The sequence below is a fragment of the Cyanistes caeruleus genome, chromosome 10 (genome assembly GCF_971803275.1).
Source record: "Cyanistes caeruleus chromosome 10, bCyaCae1.hap1.1, whole genome shotgun sequence".
NCBI classification, from domain to species: domain Eukaryota; kingdom Metazoa; phylum Chordata; class Aves; order Passeriformes; family Paridae; genus Cyanistes; species Cyanistes caeruleus.
The window spans coordinates 23,578,516-23,595,716 of record NC_141710.1 but is presented as its reverse complement, the minus strand read 5'-3'; the positions used below and the strand labels follow the sequence as shown (position 1 = coordinate 23,595,716).

Genomic DNA, 17,201 nt, shown 5'->3' with positions numbered 1-17,201 from the left:
TCAGAGCTCTGGGCTGGGGATAAGGTGAGGATCAGGCCCAGCTTGGGTGATCTTGGAATCTTTTCCAACCTAAATGATTCCATAATTCTGTGACTTTGGGGCATAACTGCAGGGAGATGCTTGAGGAAGCCACCAGAAATGGATCAGGGGTGATACCTTCCCAAAACCAGCTCTTGGAATTCCAGAATCATTAAGGAAAAGAAATCCCAGAATCGCTAAAGAAATGGACTCCCAGAATCATTAAGGAAAGGAATCCCAGAATCATTAAGGGAAAAGAATCCCAGAATAATGAAGGAACAAGAATCTCAGAATCATGAAGGAAAAAGAATTCCAGAATCATGAAGGAAAACAAAACCTAGGATCATGAAGGAGAAGGAATCCCAGGATCATTAATAAAAAGGAATCCCAGAATCAGTAAGATTGGAAAAGCCCTCCCAGCCCATCAAATCCAACCTTTTCATCCCCCAAAGCAGGAGAGGAGCCAAGGAAAGACACACACACACATCCAGGGAATGCTGTGGCCATCCCAGGGACCATCCCACACACCCAGCTCTGCCTCTGGCAAAGAAATGAGAGGAAAACAGCGCAGGGAGTTTGGGCCTGGCCCTGAGATTTGGAATAAAACCCAAAATTGGACCCAGAACAGTTTGCTCTGATTGAGCAGTGCTTCCCCCATGGCTCCTTGGAAGGGCTGATTGAGGATCTGGGGCATCACCTGGGAACAGCAAAGCTGCAGAATGCCCTGGGCCAGAGCTGAACCCATGGGAACGGGATCCTGACGGGGCAGAAACAGCAAAGGAGAATTGTCCTTGATGGGACCCGGGAATCAGCAGCAGCTGTTGGCTCTAAATTCACTGGTAGTGGAGCGGATTGCTGGGATTTGATCCCACGCCTTGAAGCAGGAATTCCTTCTGCACCTTCCCCTCTCCTGGTTTGCTCCAGGCTTTGGCTGTGTTAGGCTGGGATTAATTATCTGTAACCTGACTCAACCCCTGAGCCGGGCTCAGATCAGGGGGATCTTGGTGAGATCACAGATTGTGGGAGGAATATCCAAACTTCATTTTTCCAGACCTCTGTGCCTCTCCTTCAACTGATTTGGACAAAAAAATGATTCACTGTAAAATATTTACATTCCCAGAAAATGTACAATCCTCAGGCAGCGAGCTGGATCGTCCAGGATGTAACAAAAACTTGGGAGAAATTCCTGAATGTTGGTTTTTGCTCCAAACATTCCTGGTTTCAGGCAGGTGGATGAACCCTCCTGAGTTCTGCTGGAGCTGAGCACGCTCCACCTGCTTTTGTTGGACTCCCAGTGACAACCAGAGAACCCCAAGGTGATTAACACACTCCTTAATTAAGCTGAGACTTCCTTTAGGGGCTGGTTCCTTTCTACCCAAAGGATCAGGAGGAATTTTGGGGGAGAAATGCTGCAAAAGCTTCTGTGCACAGGCTGGAATTCAGGAGTTAATGTGTTTTAGAGGAAGAAACGTAAATATTGAGATTCAGCAGGGCTCTGTGGATTCATGCATCTGAAATATTCCAGCTATTTCCCTGCTCGCATTCCTTACCCACGTGCCTTCCAAAGCACTTCATTAAAAGGCATTTTTTTCCCCCCTGGCCTTGATGATTACAAGGAATTCCAGAGGCTGTTGGACAGATAAGGAGATTCCTTTTGTTTACTCCAAGGATTTTGCTGCTCCTCCGGTGTTTCCGGGCTGGGACAGGCACAGGGGAAGCAGCTCCAGCCATGGAATTATTCCAGGTTGGACAGGAGCAATCTGGGATAGGGGAAAGTGGCCCTGCCCATGGATAGGGAATGGGATGAGCTTTCAGGTCCTTCCCAACCCATCCCATGATTTTATGATTCACCCCAGAGCCAAATAACTTCGAGGAAAACCAGTCTGGGCAGGAGCAGCTCTTTCAACCTCCAATTTTTCCAAAGGGAAAGAATCAGCGTGGGTTTTGTGGGTGTTTTAGGATGTGGGAGAAACTTCTGGGAGTCAGGAAAGGCCTGGCAGAGGTGGAGCCATCCCAGCAAACATCAAATCCCAGTTTGGAGAGCTGGGGACTGCCAGATCCCAAAATGCTGAGCGTGGCCTAAGAGGGATGAGTTTTGGGATGCTGCCCGTGTCCCCCTCCTGTGCCACCAGCAGGGCTTTGGTGACGGTGCCATCGCTCTGAGTCCTGCTGTGATTTCCCTCCCCATCAGTCCCCATCTAAATTAAGCAAAGGATTGATTGGCTAGATTGAATTTGCTAAATTTAAGGAGTTAAAGCCACAAATGCAGGGGGTACAGGAGCAATGTCCACGGGGGTTTTGCCATGGCAGCCCTGTGGCCTCCAGCTCCCTGCTGGAGGATTCAGCATTCCAGAGGGGAATGCAGCTGCATGGATCCTATCCCTGCACCCCAAGGAGCTGCAGGTCAGTCCCCACCGTGTCTGTTTTTAAATGAATTTGCCTTAATTTGGCATTTCAGGGTTGGTGTTGGGTTTGTTGCTGGAATCTCAGGGATGCACAGGGCTGGAAAACCTGGAGCAGTGCAGCATCCCAGTGCTCCTAATCCCAAAGGCAGGGATTGGGATAATCAGAGTGCACAGGGACTGCAGGGTGTTATTGGGATTTTTGGAGAGGAGACATCTTTTCTGTGTGGATAAGCTGTAGAATATTCCACTCTGCCTGAATATTTATCCCAGAACCATCAAATCACAGAATTCCATGATGGTTTGGGTTGGAAAAGACCTTAAAGCTCATCCAGTCCAATCCCCTGGGCTGGGGCAGCTCCCACTCTCCCAGGTGAACTCTGACAGCTTTTTTCCTGCCCATGGAATCACAAAACCCAGGAATATTCACAGAGGGTTGCAGAAGGAAAAGGAAATGTGCCCTGATCTCAGTGCAGTCCTTTTCAGGAAAGGGAAATTCTTTGTGTTCAGAGGAAACTTCCCTTTCCTGCTTTATCCTGGGGATATTTTTATCCCAGCATCATTTCCCTGGCAAATCCCACCTGGGCAGGGACAATGCTCAGCTCTGTGTGGGTGTCAGTAGAAGAAAAAAACCCAAACCCCAATTTTTAAGGTAAAAACACAAATGGGGATCTCTGGGTGGACATGAGGATGTTGGGATAAAGACCCAGCTGGCAGAAATGTTCCCATATTTAGGGATTTATGGTGTTTTAAGGGTGGTTGTGACTTCCCTGCTTTCCTCCTTCTCTGACCCAAAAACTTCTGCAATTTAGCAGGAGAGAATGCAAGAAACCCATTTTAGAATGGGGTTGCAGCAGTGCCAAAATAGAAAAGTCAAATCTATTTAATAGTTTATGAAAATCAGCAAAATGCCTTTTAAACCAGCCCCAGGAAAAGAATAAGAATCTTATTTTTGTGCTCTATTTCTGCCTCAGAATCAACCCCACAAGCCTTGTTTGTATTCAACCTCCTTTGCACTGAATAAAAGAGCTGTAAAACAGATTCCCTCAGCTCCAAGGGTTTGTGTTCACACCTTTGACAATCCCTACAAATCCAAAGTTTTCCATGGTTTTGGAAAAGGGTTTGTGAGAGAGAGAAATGCCATTTGGAATAGCAAGAGCTGGGTCCTTCCTGTGCAGGGTCGAGCAGAAATGTGTTCCCTGTGTATAATTAGAAGTGGAGAGGGTTTATTATGAGGTTAAAATTACTGGATCTGTTTGCAGTGAGAAGAAAAAAAAGCAAGAGAAACTTGGAAAAATCAAGTCTATGATGTGTTAAACCTTTTAAGAAAATAAATTCGTCTGAGGACAGGGCAGCAGGGAGGGATTTTGTGAGGACTGGCACCTTAAAGCGTGAATTGAATGAAGGCTGGAACAGCTTTATCCCACTAAAACAGGAAAACTGGGAATGGGAAGTGCCTGCCACTCGTTTCATGCCATTCCAGATGTCCACACTGGGAAATTCAGGGAGAGGGAAGCGCTCTTATCCTCCACAAAACGTTATCAGTGCACTCGTGGCGTTGAGGGAAAGAAAGTTCCCCAGTGAAGATCCTATAAATCAGATTTTCCTGGGAGCAGTGAGGCAGCTCCTCCTTTGCTCAGCGAAAAATCCCTTTTGGGGCTGGTGGTGACGTGAAACCAGCCCCAAATAAAGAATTGCACCATAAAAATTGTGTCAAATGCCACCCCCTCCTAACCTTGTGGTGAAACCTTTTCCCCGTGTAATTCATCTCCGGGATTTTGCTCCTTCCTGCCATTTGCTGGGATTATTTTTAAAACTGCACTTTGCAGTTCCTGATTTTGTGGAGTTTCAGCCAGCAGGCAGTCTGGGAGGGAAGCAGGGATCAGCTGGCAAAAGGGAGGGATTCAGCTGCTCCTGGGGGTCAGGAGAGAAAATGGGGATAATCCAGGCTGAGCACCTGGAGGAGACACCTCAAGGGAAAGGTTAATCCCAAATAAGCCATGTGCTATTCCCTGTGTATCCCAGCACATTTATCCCCCTAAAGCTGCACCTGGGAGTTGGAGTCTCCTACAGAAAAGCTGGAAAGGGATTTTTATCCAGGGTATGTAGTGGCAGATCAAGGGGGAATGGCTTCCCACTGCCACGGGGATATTGGGAAGGAATTCCTCCCTCTAAGGGTGGGGAGGATCTGGGGTGGAATTCCCAGAGGAGCTGGGGCTGTCCCTGGATCCCTGGCAGTGCCCAAGGCCAGGCTGGATGGGGCTTGGAGCAGGCTGGGACAGTGGGAGCTGTCCCTGCCATGGCAGGACAGGGACAAGATGAGTTTTAAGCTCCTTTCCAGCCCAGACCTTCCCGTGAGTCGGTGATTCCCATCCCAGGGAGGAGAGGGGATGACTGAAACCTCTCAGCCCCAGTCTGTGCCCTGTTCCCGATGTTTTTCCCATCTGATGTCGGTGGGTTTTGGTACTCCCAGGAGGGGGATGTGGTGTCAGAGGTGGCACAGGAGGCTTCACCTCCCCTCCCGTCCCCTCCCCTCTGTCTCCTGGGGATGAGCAGTTCAGAAGTGCCAGCAGTTAACAGGCTGCAGATGTTCCCCTCTCATCCCTTTGGAATTCCTGACCGACCCAGGCCGTGGGGAAGCACCAAGGGGTGATTGTGGCTGAGCTGTGCCCCGGGGGTCTGTGCCATGCCCACCTCTGCCCAACAGGGAATTCTTACACCCCCGGGATGCCTTTGGGGTAGAGTTAATTGTGTTTTGGATTTGGGCTGGAGACAGAGTTGATAACACAGAGATGTTTTGATTGTCGCTGGGTGACCTCAAGGATGTTTCTCACACAAAATCCTGCCACAGAATCAGCTCCCGAGCCAGTGCAATGTTTCGATGCAATTCTAATTAAGAGTTGCTGGTTCTCCCCCGGCCCCGAACTCTCCCCCTCCATATCCAGAGGGTTGGGATTGCAGGGATCAGAGGGCAGCTGGCTGCTGCCACATCTCCCAAACCCTGTGTGGAATCTCCCGATCCCTGTGATTGATGCTCCCCATTTCAGCCCCACCTCCTTAAAAGGTCTCCTTGCCGTGGATTTGGGAATGGGAACATTTGCGTGTTAAACTTGGCTTCGGTGACCCAGAATACAGAAACTAGATTAGTTTTTTTTAGCGGAGTTATTTATAGGCGACTCTTAACGAGTTAGTTTAAATTACTTTTAGAGAAGGAAAGAAAGGGAGAGGGTGGAAGCAGGGATTTGAGCCCTGTGGTCCCTGGGGCCGTGGGAGGGAGGATGTCACTGCTGTCACTTCCTGCAGTCACCCACAGCCCCACACGCCACCCCCTCGCCAAAGCCGGCCATAAAATCATGGAATTGTTTGGGTTGGAGGGGACCTCAAAGCTCATCCCATCCCAGCCCAGCCATGGCAGGGACACCTCCCACTGTCCCGGGTAGATCCCAATGTCCAGCCTGGCCTTGGGCACTCCCGGGGATCCAGGGGCAGCCACAGCTGCTCTGGGAATTCCATCCCAGCCCTTCCCCATCCTCCCAGCCGGGGATCCCTTCCCAATCTCCCATCCATCCCTGTCCTCTGGCACTGGGAGCCATTCCCTGGCTCCTGTCCCTCCATCCCTTGTCCCCAGTCCCTCTCCAGCTCTCCTGGAGCCCCTTCAGGCCCTGCAAGGGGCTCTGAGCTCTCCCTGGATCCTTCTCCTCTCCAGGTGAGCACCCCCAGCTCTCCCAGCCCGGCTCCAGAGGGCTCCAGCCCTTGGAGCATCTCCCTGGGCTCCTCCGGCCTCTCTCCACATCCTCCTGCTGGAGCCCCCAGATGTGGGGGCAGCTGTGCGGGTGGGGTCCCGCCTGAGCGGGGCACAGGGGCACAATCCCCCCTCTCCTGCTGCCCTCGCTGGGGCCCAGCCCAGCACGGGGGGGATTTTGGGGCTGTCAGTGCCTGTGGCCGGGGCAGGCTGAGCTTCTCTTCCACCAACACCCCCAAACCCTTTCCCTCCGAGCTGATTCCATCCATCCTCTAACCAGCCTGGATTTATGCTTGCCATCGCTTGGGATCGTCCCGACCCAACAACCGCTGAAATAAAGAGTAACAACCATTTATTTCGTACAACGAAAAAACAGTTACAACACCACCAGCTAACACCCAAGCTATAAAAACCCAATAACAATAATAAAACCAAAACAAGAATAATTAACTAAAACACCAAGAAGATGGGATTTTCTGCCGCTCGGAGCGGCGGTTCCCTGCCGGCAGCCGGCGTTTCCCGCAGCTCCCGAGCGGCGGAGCCGGAGCCCGGCCCCGCTCCGCCCCCGCCCGCTCCGCCCGGGGCCGGCGGCAGCTCCGGAGCGCGGGGGCGGCCCCGGGCCGGCGTTTCCCGTGCCCGGCGGGCAGCAGCGCTCCGGGCATCCCTGACACGCCTGCCCTCCGCTTCTCTCCGCCAGGATTCCCGGGAGGATGGCATGGATTTAGGCAGCGACGCCGGCAGCAGCCGCTCCAGCTCGGAATCCAACTCCAGCAAAGCCACGCCGTGCTCGGAGGGCAAGTCCTCGCCGTCCCCCAGCAGCCTGGACCTGGCGGCGCTGGACGACTCGGAGGAGGAGGAGGAAGAGGAGGAGGACGGGGGGTCCCCGGGGCGCTGCCCGGCCGCCCATGGGCGCCGCTGCGGCCCCGGGGCCGGCGCTGCCCGGCGCTGCCCCCGCCCGCGGCCCCCGCCCCGCTCGGAGCCCCCGCAGCGGCGGCGCGGAGCGGCCGCGGGGCCCGGCGGGCGGCGGAGCGCGGGGACCAGGCCCCCCCGGGACCCGCAGCCCCCGGCCATGGACTGGGCAGCCCTGGAGAGGCACCTGGCCGGGCTGCAGTGCCGGGAGCAGCAGCGCAAGCCGCGGGCCAGCCCCGCCTCGGTGAGTGCGGAGCGCTTTGGGGGGCGGATGGAGCGGGGAGCGGGGATTGCTTTGGGCTGCCGGGAGCCCACCCGGAGGGATGCTGCCGGGGCTGGCGGATCCAGCAGGAGGATGGGGAGGTGCTGGAGAGAGGCCAGACGAGGCCACGGAGATGCTCCAAGGGCTGGAGCCCCTCTGCTCTGGAGCCGGGCTGGGAGAGCTGGGAATGTTCACCCGGAGAGGAGAAGGATCCAGGGAGAGCTCAGAGCCCCTTGCAGGGCCTGAAGGGGCTCCAGGAGAGCTGGAGAGGGACTGGGGACAAGGGATGGAGGGACAGGACCCAGGGAATGGCTTTAAGGTGCAGGATGGTAGATTTAGACTGGATTTTGGGCAGGAATTGTTTCCTGGCAGGGTGGGCAGGCCCTGGCACAGGGTACCCAGAGCAGCTGGGGCTGCCCCTGGATCCCTGGAAGTGCCCAAGGCCAGGCTGGATGGAGCTTGGATCTACCCAGGATAGTGGAAGGTGTCGCTGCCCATGGCAGGGAATGGGATGAGCTTTAAGATCCCTTCCATCCCAAACCATTCCATGATTCTCCAACTTTCCCGGAGCATCCTTGACCACTGGTGGGGCTGGTTCCCTGCAGCTCCAGGGATGTGGTGTCGAGGTGTCACCAGCAGCCTTTCTCAGAGCTGGGTCCCCTTGGAGAATCCAAGGAATATCAGCTTTTCCCAGGCTGGGAGCGGTGCCAGGCTGGCGCTGTGTGCTCTCCTTTGCTGGGAGAAGAACCTTCCCCAGGCCCTGGTGTCCATCAGAACAAACCCCCCGGTGCTGTTTGACAGAAACCCTGAGAATCGTGGCCTGATCCCATCCTTTAGGGTGGTTTGGGAATCGCACAGAACTTCTGAGCTGCAGTGATGTGAGAGAAACAAGCACTGCAGACACGCCGGTGACACGGCAGGGCTGAGGCTCTTCCATAATGTATGAATTCCAAAGGAATCCACCAAACCTCTCCTGGAGGCTCTGCAGGAGCCTTTGGATGGCTGAGAAACGCCGTGTGCCTCACTAGCCCTACCCCGTGGCCTCGCCTCCGGCACACATGATTTTTTTTTCCATGATTTTTTTGTTGTTTGAAAGGCATTCCATGCCCTAACTTCCTGTGAAGTCACCTCGCTCAGGGAGGTGGGGATTTCCCCCTGAATCCTTGAATTACAACTAATTGGTGACAAATCTGGGTGGGTGCTGGGCAGGATGAGTAAGCTGAGGGATGAGTGGGACTGCTGCCATGCAGGGATGCGTTTTTCCAAAGCCTGAACACTGGAGCCTCAGTGCCTTGAGGAACTGACAGGTAACAGCTTTAATTACAGTCATTTGTGCAGGAACTCAGCCTGAAAAAAGGGGAAAAAAAACCAAAACCCACCTCATTTTTGTGGTTTGGGAGCTGATTTCTCCAGCATTATCTGATCAGCTCTGCTGGCACTGCTGGAAACTCTTTGCCTCCAGGCATGAGTTTAACCAGGTGAGCTGTCACCGAAGGAATTCTGCCCCTGTCAGGATTTTCCTCCTCCATCCTCCCATTCCCTCCTACAGGCACAGAGGCCCTGGAAGGAATTCAGGCTGCCTCACGCCCTGACTTGTCCCGTGGAGAGTTGGGCAGATCCGGGGCTGGAATGAGCCTGGACAGACACCTGGATTTGGGCTTGGAGGAGCCCAGGGCATGGAGAGCATCTCCCATGGCTGGGACAGAGCTCTGGGTCTCTTCCCTCCCAGGAAATGGAGTTTGCCACCCTGCAGATGTGATTTTCCCAGCGTCTGTGGCCCTGGAGAGAGTTTCCTCAGCTCCCCAGCTGTCCTGGAGACACCTTTGCTCCACAATTCCCCTTCCCTTGGCTGCCAGGGATGAGGAGGAGGAGGAAGGGGTGTTCCAACTCTGTTCCACTTCCCCCCTGGATCAAAGGGAAAAAGCTGCTGGGAAGGGACATTTCCCCTCCTGGCTGCCTGGGAAGGGGTGTTTGATGTCCCCATGACACCTCCTGTCCTCCCTGGCCATGTCTGGAAGCTCCCAGCCTCTCCCACCAGGACCCAAAACCTTCAAGGCTGAACCAGACCAAAGTGCAAATCCCTCTTTTTATTTTTATTTTCCCTGCCCTTGACATTTCCCTGCGGTTCAGTGTTTATAACAAACCCTTGCCTTGCCCTGCTGGAAGCCCAAGTGTTTGTAAACATGGGAATCATGGAGAGGAGGCAGCCAGGGAGCAAATACAGGGAAATGCTCTGGATTGCTCCCACTGCTTGCAGGATACCCCAGGAAAAAAGGGAATTTCAGTAGGACAGGCCTTGGCTGGGGTAGGGAATCAGGGTGGGATGGGAGTGGAGATGTTTCCTAGGCTGGTTGCTGTTCCCAGGAATCCAGAGAGGTGTTTTATTGAGATGATTTTATTAAGATTATTAAAATTGAGGTTTTTTTCTGCTGTCAGGATTTTCTTGGGGTTTCTCCTGCCCCAGGTGAAGGCAGGGCAGGGCTCACCCAGGGTGACCCATCAGGGGACCATGTGGCCTCAGCTTTGCTGCTCCCTGGGGCTCTGCTCCTCTCCTTTGGATCCCTGCCTGCTCCATCCCTCCTCCCTGGCCCTGCCTGAGCATCCCAGCCCGGATTCAGGGATCTCTGCTGATCCCAGGGCTGTGCTGGGATCACCCTGACTGTGCTGAGGCTCTGCTGGGGGACACAGGTCGTGCTGGAGCCTCGGGAGAAGGAAATTCCCACTCCCAAGGAAGCTCTAGCATGGTTTTAGGAGGTCTCCCCAGCCAGGAGGGTCTGGGCTGGAATGCAAGGAGGGGTTGGGAATGCTGCAGCTGGACTAAATGAAAGGTTTAAATGATGAGGAACCTTTGGTCACATCCGTAGGTGCGGAGATCTGCCCTGAGTCGCTGGAAAGGCTGGAAAAGGGAATATTAACGATATTAATGCCAAGGGAAGAGCTGTTGTTCAGCTTCCAAGTGGGATTACACAGCACAGACGGGATGTGAGGGCCAAGGCTGCTCCCTCAGGTTGCAGACAAGGGTGCTGCTGCTGCCTGAGAAGCTCCTAGGAGGAAATTTGGGAAGGATTTGGCTTGGCACTGGCAGCTGCACTGCTGAGAGTTCCCAGGGGGATGGGATGGCCATGGCTGTGTCCATTCTGGCTGTTCCATATCCGCTGCTCTGGGGCTCCCTGGTGTCCCCTGGCAGGGTCCCTGAGGGCCAGGTGGGCTGATGCTGTCTAGAAATGGAGAATATTCCTGCCTTTCTCCCCCCAGAAGGGTGAGATGACTGTTTTTGGAGCTGGATTCATTGGATGAGGTCCTTCCAAACCCGATGGGCTGTGTCAGGTGACCCTTGAGTTTTCTGGGCTCCACCTAAGAGGAGAAAGCTCTTTCCTGAAGGCACTCGGTGCTCGGAAGGTTCCCTATGGAGATGCTTGACTCAATCTCCTCACCCAGCTACAGGAAACCACTCCCTCCCATTTTTTTTTTCATTTTTCCTCCTTTCCTCAACTCCTGTCTGCATCCAAAGTGGTACCAAATGTGCCATGGGATGATTTATGGCCCTCAGGAGCCGTGGAGGTGCCGGGGAAGCGGCGAGGCTCCACTTGCCGTGCCTCTAATGGCTCGAATCAAATCCAAATCAGCCTTAATGGCTTTAATATTCCTCCCATCACCTCTCCGAGGATAATTACAATCAATAGGATGGATTGGCTGGGAAAAATACCTGCAAATTCTGGAGTCAATTAAAGAAACGCTGGCAGGAGGGGCAGCGGCTCCGGCAGACTCGGCTGTGACCGGCTGGGCAGGGAGGGAGGGATGGAATTGCCGAAGGAATTTTGCTGCCCTCGAGGCTCAGTGCAGGCAGTGCTGCTAAAAACTCATCCCTGCAGCTTCCAGGAATTCTGCAGGAGCTTTCTGGATGGGGAAGGATGTGTTGGAGTCTCTATTTTATCTCTTCATCCCTGGAATATTCCTGCTGTGAGACGGATCGATGCCGGTTATCCCTGTGGCGCTGAATCCAAGGAATCATCTGTCCAGACACTTGCACTCCTGCATTTCCAGTGTTTCAGGAAGATAAATTTGTGTCCTTCTGGCTGTTTTGGTCCTCCAGGCTGTCCTGAGCCTCTGGAGGTGGGCATGGTGCTCCTGCTTCCCTCTGAGCTGTCCCATCGGTGTCCGGCTGCCCACGGAGCCACCCTGGAAGGCAGCAAGGAGCATCCAGAGTCCTGAACTCGCCTTGGGCAGGTGGAAAAGCTTCAGGTCTGCGTTTGGAAACAGCTGGAAACCTCCTGGAGATGCTCAAAAAATGTGGAAGTGGCACTTGGGGACGTGGTTTAACAGCAAAGACGGCAGTGGTGGATTAATTTTTGGATTTAGTGGTCTTAGAGAGCTTTTCCAATCTTAATGATTCCATGGAAAGACTTCAGGGTTAACCCAGGATATTCCAGAAGCTGTAGGATGGAATTTGGCATGGACCACGTGAATAACTCTTTCTTGCCTGCGTCTCTCCAAAAACTTGAAACTAATTCAGAGCGTGGACTAAAATCTTGGAATCATTTCATCATTTGCCATGGGCAGGGATCTGATTTTCATGGATCAGAGCAGCCAGAATGGAAGGAGAAATTCATGGACCAGCTTGGCAAGAGGGAGGAGAGAAATGGAGCCAACAGGTGCTTGTTGGAGCCACGTGGGAATATTGGTGGAGCAGGATTTTTGGGAATGTGGGCTGGGATCGAGCCCAGACCTTTGGTGTAAAGCCTTGATCCACTTTGGAGTGCTGGCCCAAACATCCAGGGAGCAAATATTGGCTGGGAATTAAAATAAGCGATCACTGCTTGATGGAGCCGGCCTGAAGTGCGAGTTCCCTCCTCCCCAGGGATGTGATGATGTCTGGGAGCAGGGAACAGCCAGGGATTCCTGCTGGAAGGAATTTTTCCAGCCAGGAGCTGTCAGTGTGGGAACTTCTCCTTTCCAAAATCCGGCTTGGGGCTTGCAGGAAATTCCATTTCTGTCATTGCTCAGCCAGACCTTGCCTGTCCATCCAACAGCTCCGGTCCCTGCTGGATCTGAGCACCAAGCTCCTCCCCAGGCACCTGCAAAAGGGAAATCCCTGATCAGGGAGCTTCTCCAGGGTAATCAATTCATTGGGAGGCTTTGACATGGAAAACCAGCCTTTGGAGTGTGGAAAAAGCTGTAATTGGGGATTGTTGCAGTGTTCTGGGAGCGGGATGAGCTGCAGGAATGATCCATCCCTGCTGCTGGGGGATCAGGAGAGCCCTGGACTTTGGCCACTTCCCACCCAGCTCAAAGGTTGGAGATTCCTGATCCTGCCCAGGAGAGCAGGGCCATTCCCTTGGGAAAACATCCAGAGGGATTTTCAAGCTGCTCAGTGGGAATTCCATAGCTTGGAGGGATGGGCCTTTGTTTATTCCCAAACCAGGCCAGGCAAAACTCCCAGGATTAAAAATCCTGAGGAAAAACTTGATTCCCATGGCCTTTCCTTAAAGGAAGAACCAAACACAAGAGGGAACAGCCTCTGGATTCTGTCTGGGTGGATGATTCCCCTCCATCCCAGTGCTGCCAGAATGGGAATTCCTCCAGGTGATGGAGCCAGCTCGGCTGGTGAGTGAATGTTTCCTGTGGGATGTGGAAAAGCTGGAAAAGTTGGATTTTTCCAGCACTAATTGTGGTGCAGGCAGCAGGAAATCTCCCTTTAATGCCACGCTAAGGGATCATTGTTGGGGTCTGGCTCTGTGAAACCAATAAATTTATTATAAATGAGTATTTTTGGTGTTTGGGAATCACAAGCAGGAAATCCAAAGGGTTTCCAAGGAGAGGAGTGAGCATTTATTCCAGGCAAAATTTGGAATATCTCAGAGCAGTGGTTTGGGTTTGTTTTTTTTTTTTAAAATAGGGAGATTTTGGAGCCTTGCAATCCCACCTAATTCTTCAAATTCCCTCTTGAACCCACGTGTCTCAGGTTGGAATAGCAGCAGGCAGCAGGAATTTTGATTTCCCAGGATAATAATTATGTGCTTAGGCAAATATTCCTTGCTTATTAAGTGGGATAAATGCAAGGCAGGGGGGTTTTAATTCTCACAACTGCCCTGTGCTGTGCAAAACCTGTTATTTTCCCTATGGATGGAGAGGATGGATGTGCTCTGCCTGTAGGTGGGGAACACCTGGAATTATGGAAAATCTGGGTGCACCTGGAGGGAGAAATTTTGGGCAGAGGAGATTTAAAAACCAGAGGGAAAAGGGTTTATTTTTATTTTTATTTTTTTATTTTTTATTTATTTTAATTTTAATTTTAATTTTAATTTTAATTTTTATATTTATTTTTTTTTTTTAATTTTTATTTTTATCTTTAGTTTTATCTTTATCTTTATTTTTATCTTTATTTTTATCTTTATTTTTATTTTTATTTTTTTATTTTTTTATTTTTTTATTTTTTATATTTATATATTTTTATATTTTTATACTTATATATTTATTTTTATATTTTTATATTTTTATATTTTTATATTTTTATATTTTTATATTTTTATATTTTTATATTTTTATTTTATAGATTTATTTATTAGTGTGACCCCAACCACATCGAAGATCTGCTGAGGAGCATTGGAAAAAAACCAGGATTGTCCTGACTCCAGAATGCCAGGGAGCTCAGAGATGTTCTAATTACTCTAAATGGTTGAAATATTGATTTAATATTTAAAGATTTGTTTCAATATTCTAAAGAATGCTCCAAATATCCCCCACACCCTCACAAACAGGAGAGTTTGTTCCTGTGAGCAGCAGGATTGCCTCAGCAGTGATAAGAACAGCAGGAATTGTGATTTATTTCCTTCTTCCTCTCTGCCTGGATTTAAGGTGGTTTGGATTTAACTGGTTGGAAAAGCAGGTGCAACACTTGATTATTTTTTTTAAAGTTTGAGTAGAAACTGTGAAGAAATTGCTCTAAGCATCATTACTGCTCCTCCTAACAGCAAAAAAAATCAGGAAAATCAATATCAGTGACAAAAATCTGCGTCCCCATCTCCTCAGGATGTGCTTTAGGCCAAAGGAGCTTTAAGGGAGTGTCAGATTTAGTGGGAAAAATGGATTTTTTGGAGGAGAAAACCTCTTGAAAGGATATATAAAAATCCCAATGTAATTCACCAAAGTTGGGTGTAATCCCCACTGGGAGGAAATGTGATTTCCCAGCCTCTCCCAGTGTCTGACTGTAGGCATTAATTGAATTTTATAAAAAGGAAGCTGTTTAAAATAATCCCATCATCTGCTCAGTTCAGTATTTTCCAAGGCTGGACACCACAATCCAGGAATTCCTGTGGAATTCTGGGCACAGTAACACTACTGAGGGGGCTGGGAAGAACCAGAATTTGGTGTGTTCATGCTCTTCAATCTCAAATAATTCTGCTTTTGTGTAGGAATTTCTTTAGTTAGAACTAAAAAACATTAAAAATCTCTGGCTCTGAAATCAATCCTGCTCCAGCAGAGCCCCCGTAGATTCAGTGGAAAATGATTTTCCCTCTTCCAATTATCCTTTCACATGAGGTGCTCCATAATCCCTCTTCCCCTGGAGCTTTTCCAGCTTTTCCAAGCCCTCAGATCATTTTGGGGCACCTCATCTTTCCCTGTGGAGTCGTTTGCGTCACCAGAGTGGGAGATCTTATTTATAGCCCCCATCTGGGAGCGCAGCTCCGTGATCTATAGATCTCCTTTAATGAGAAAATCACACCCAGGGCTCTTTATTCCTGCTGCTTCCTCTGGAAATCCGAGAGGAAATGGGATTTCCAAGGGAAGAGAAGCGCCAGGCTGAGATTTAATCCTCTCTATGGTAGAGGCGATGTTAAAAAAGAAAAGAGAACTCTATTAAAGCTCTGGATTCTTTATGCACACAAAAGCTGCTGGTGTGTGAGGCCCGTGGGGAATCCAAATGCTTTTAGTGAGTTATTAAAAATTGAATCCAAACTTTTTATTCCCTGTAATTCCTAGATTGGATTTATTAAAGAGGGATTTGGGGAAATAGCAACGTTCTGTAGCAGGGTCATTCCTTTCTCTGGCTCCTTGGCCTGGCAGGTGTTTGATGATTTGGTGTTCTTAGGAGTTCCGAGAAAAAATAATTGCGGGAATCATTTTTCCATATGGAATTCTCTGTGTTTTGTATTTGCATAATATCCAAGCTCTTGGAGTTTTTCCTGGCACACTCCAGCTGGCCTGGACTTTCTTCTGCTGTTTTCTTATCTATTATTACTTTTTTAAAAAGCAGAAAGGTGACTTTTAGCTGGGCCGTGCAAAGATCCGAGAGGCCTTTTCCTGGGAGGAAGATTCCCAGCTTGGGACTTCCCTAGGCTGGTCTGGGAGCAGCAGGGAAACATCCTGCTGGAAAATCACCTCCAGGACCTTTCCCAAGTGTCTGTTTCTGGGAAGGTGGAAATCAGGGCATGCTCCTGCAAACCTTGCCTACAGCCTTGACCCCCCAGCTCTCCTGGAATTCCTTTGGATCCATCCTCAAGTGACCAAACTGGCCAATATTTCCATATATTAATAATATTGAAATGGCTCAAAACAGGTGCTCAGAGCTGCAGGAATGATACCTTTTCCCAGGAAACGCCAATCCAGGCTGTCCATAAATCACATGGATGAGGGTTTCCCACATTTTATACCCCATGTGCCATATTCCATGTAAATAAATATATTTTGCAAGATGAGTTTGGCAGTGCTGATCCTGGGCTGTTCCCCATCCCACCCCTCTGGAATGGAGCACAAATCTGTGTTATTCCCAGGAAGCTGTGCTGCTGTTTCGGGATAGCTCCGTTTCCAATCCCTCCTTCCTTGTTATCCGGACATTTCGTACTCCTGGAACAGCTGGGATGTGGAATTGGAATTGCTGCTACTCAGGAGAGATGCTGGAAACTCCAAAAAGAATTCCAGGGCCTTCCACAGCTGGTCAGGGGAGTTCTGGAGGCTTTTGGGAATTCTGAGAGACTTTGAGAATGCAGGAAGCCTTTGGGAATGCTGGAAGCCTTTGGAATGCTGGAAGCCTTTGGAATGCTGGAGGCCTTTGGAATGCTGGAGGCCTTTGGGAATGCTGGAAGCCTTTGGAATGCTGGAGACCTTTGGGAATGCTGGAAGCCTTTGGGAACTCTGGAAGCCTTTGGAATGCTGGAAGCCTTTGGAATGCTGGAGACCTTTGGGAATGCTGGAGACCTTTGGGAATGCTGGAAGCCTTTGGGAATGCTGGAAGCCTTTGGGAACTCTGGAAGCCTTTGGGAGTGCTGGAGGCCTTTGGGAACTCTGGAAGCCTTTGGAATGCTGGAAGCCTTTGGGAACTCTGGAGGCCTTTGGGAATGCTGGAGGCCTTTGGGAACTCTGGAGGCCTTTGGGAACTCTGGAGGCCTTTGGGAACTCTGGAGGCCTTTGGGAATGCTGGAGGCCTTTGGGAACTCTGGAGGCCTTTGGGAACTCTGGAGGCCTTTGGGAACTCTGGAGGCCTTTGGGAATGCTGGGGCTTGGAGCCAGTGCTGCCTGCAGGATGCCACCCTCTCCTAAGGCCCTGTTAATGTCCTTTAGCTCCTCTGGGGTTTGTGTTGGACCAAATAAATCCAGAAGCAAACCGGAGTGCTTTGAGGCCTGGATCCAACCTCGCCGCTTTCCGTGCCCTGATTCCCGAGGAAACCCCAGGGATGAGGTGGCAGTGAGGCTGCAGCTTTAGGAGAGGATTTTTGGTTGTTGCAGGGATGGATATGGAGGGAAATGTGTAAGCATGTAACTGCTGGAGAAATAAGATTCCTGAAAAATAAACTTTCCTTGGGGAAAGCCATCCCTGTGCCTTGGACACGCTGCTGCTGTTTCCAGCATGGAGATGAGAATTCCTTGGGGA

General features: G+C 50.8%; 1 protein-coding gene across 3 annotated transcripts in view; it reads left to right on the top strand.

The window, feature by feature from the left end:
- Positions 1 to 17,201, top strand: part of LOC111933286 (schwannomin-interacting protein 1) — an 83,080-nt gene that overhangs the window by 38,565 nt on the left and 27,314 nt on the right. For all 3 annotated transcript variants that reach the window (XM_086843243.1, XM_086843245.1, XM_086843244.1), the window contains exon 5: positions 6,860 to 7,315. In XM_086843243.1, coding sequence (XP_086699369.1) covers positions 6,860 to 7,315 — 456 coding nt within the window. The remainder of the gene's footprint in view (positions 1 to 6,859; positions 7,316 to 17,201) is intronic.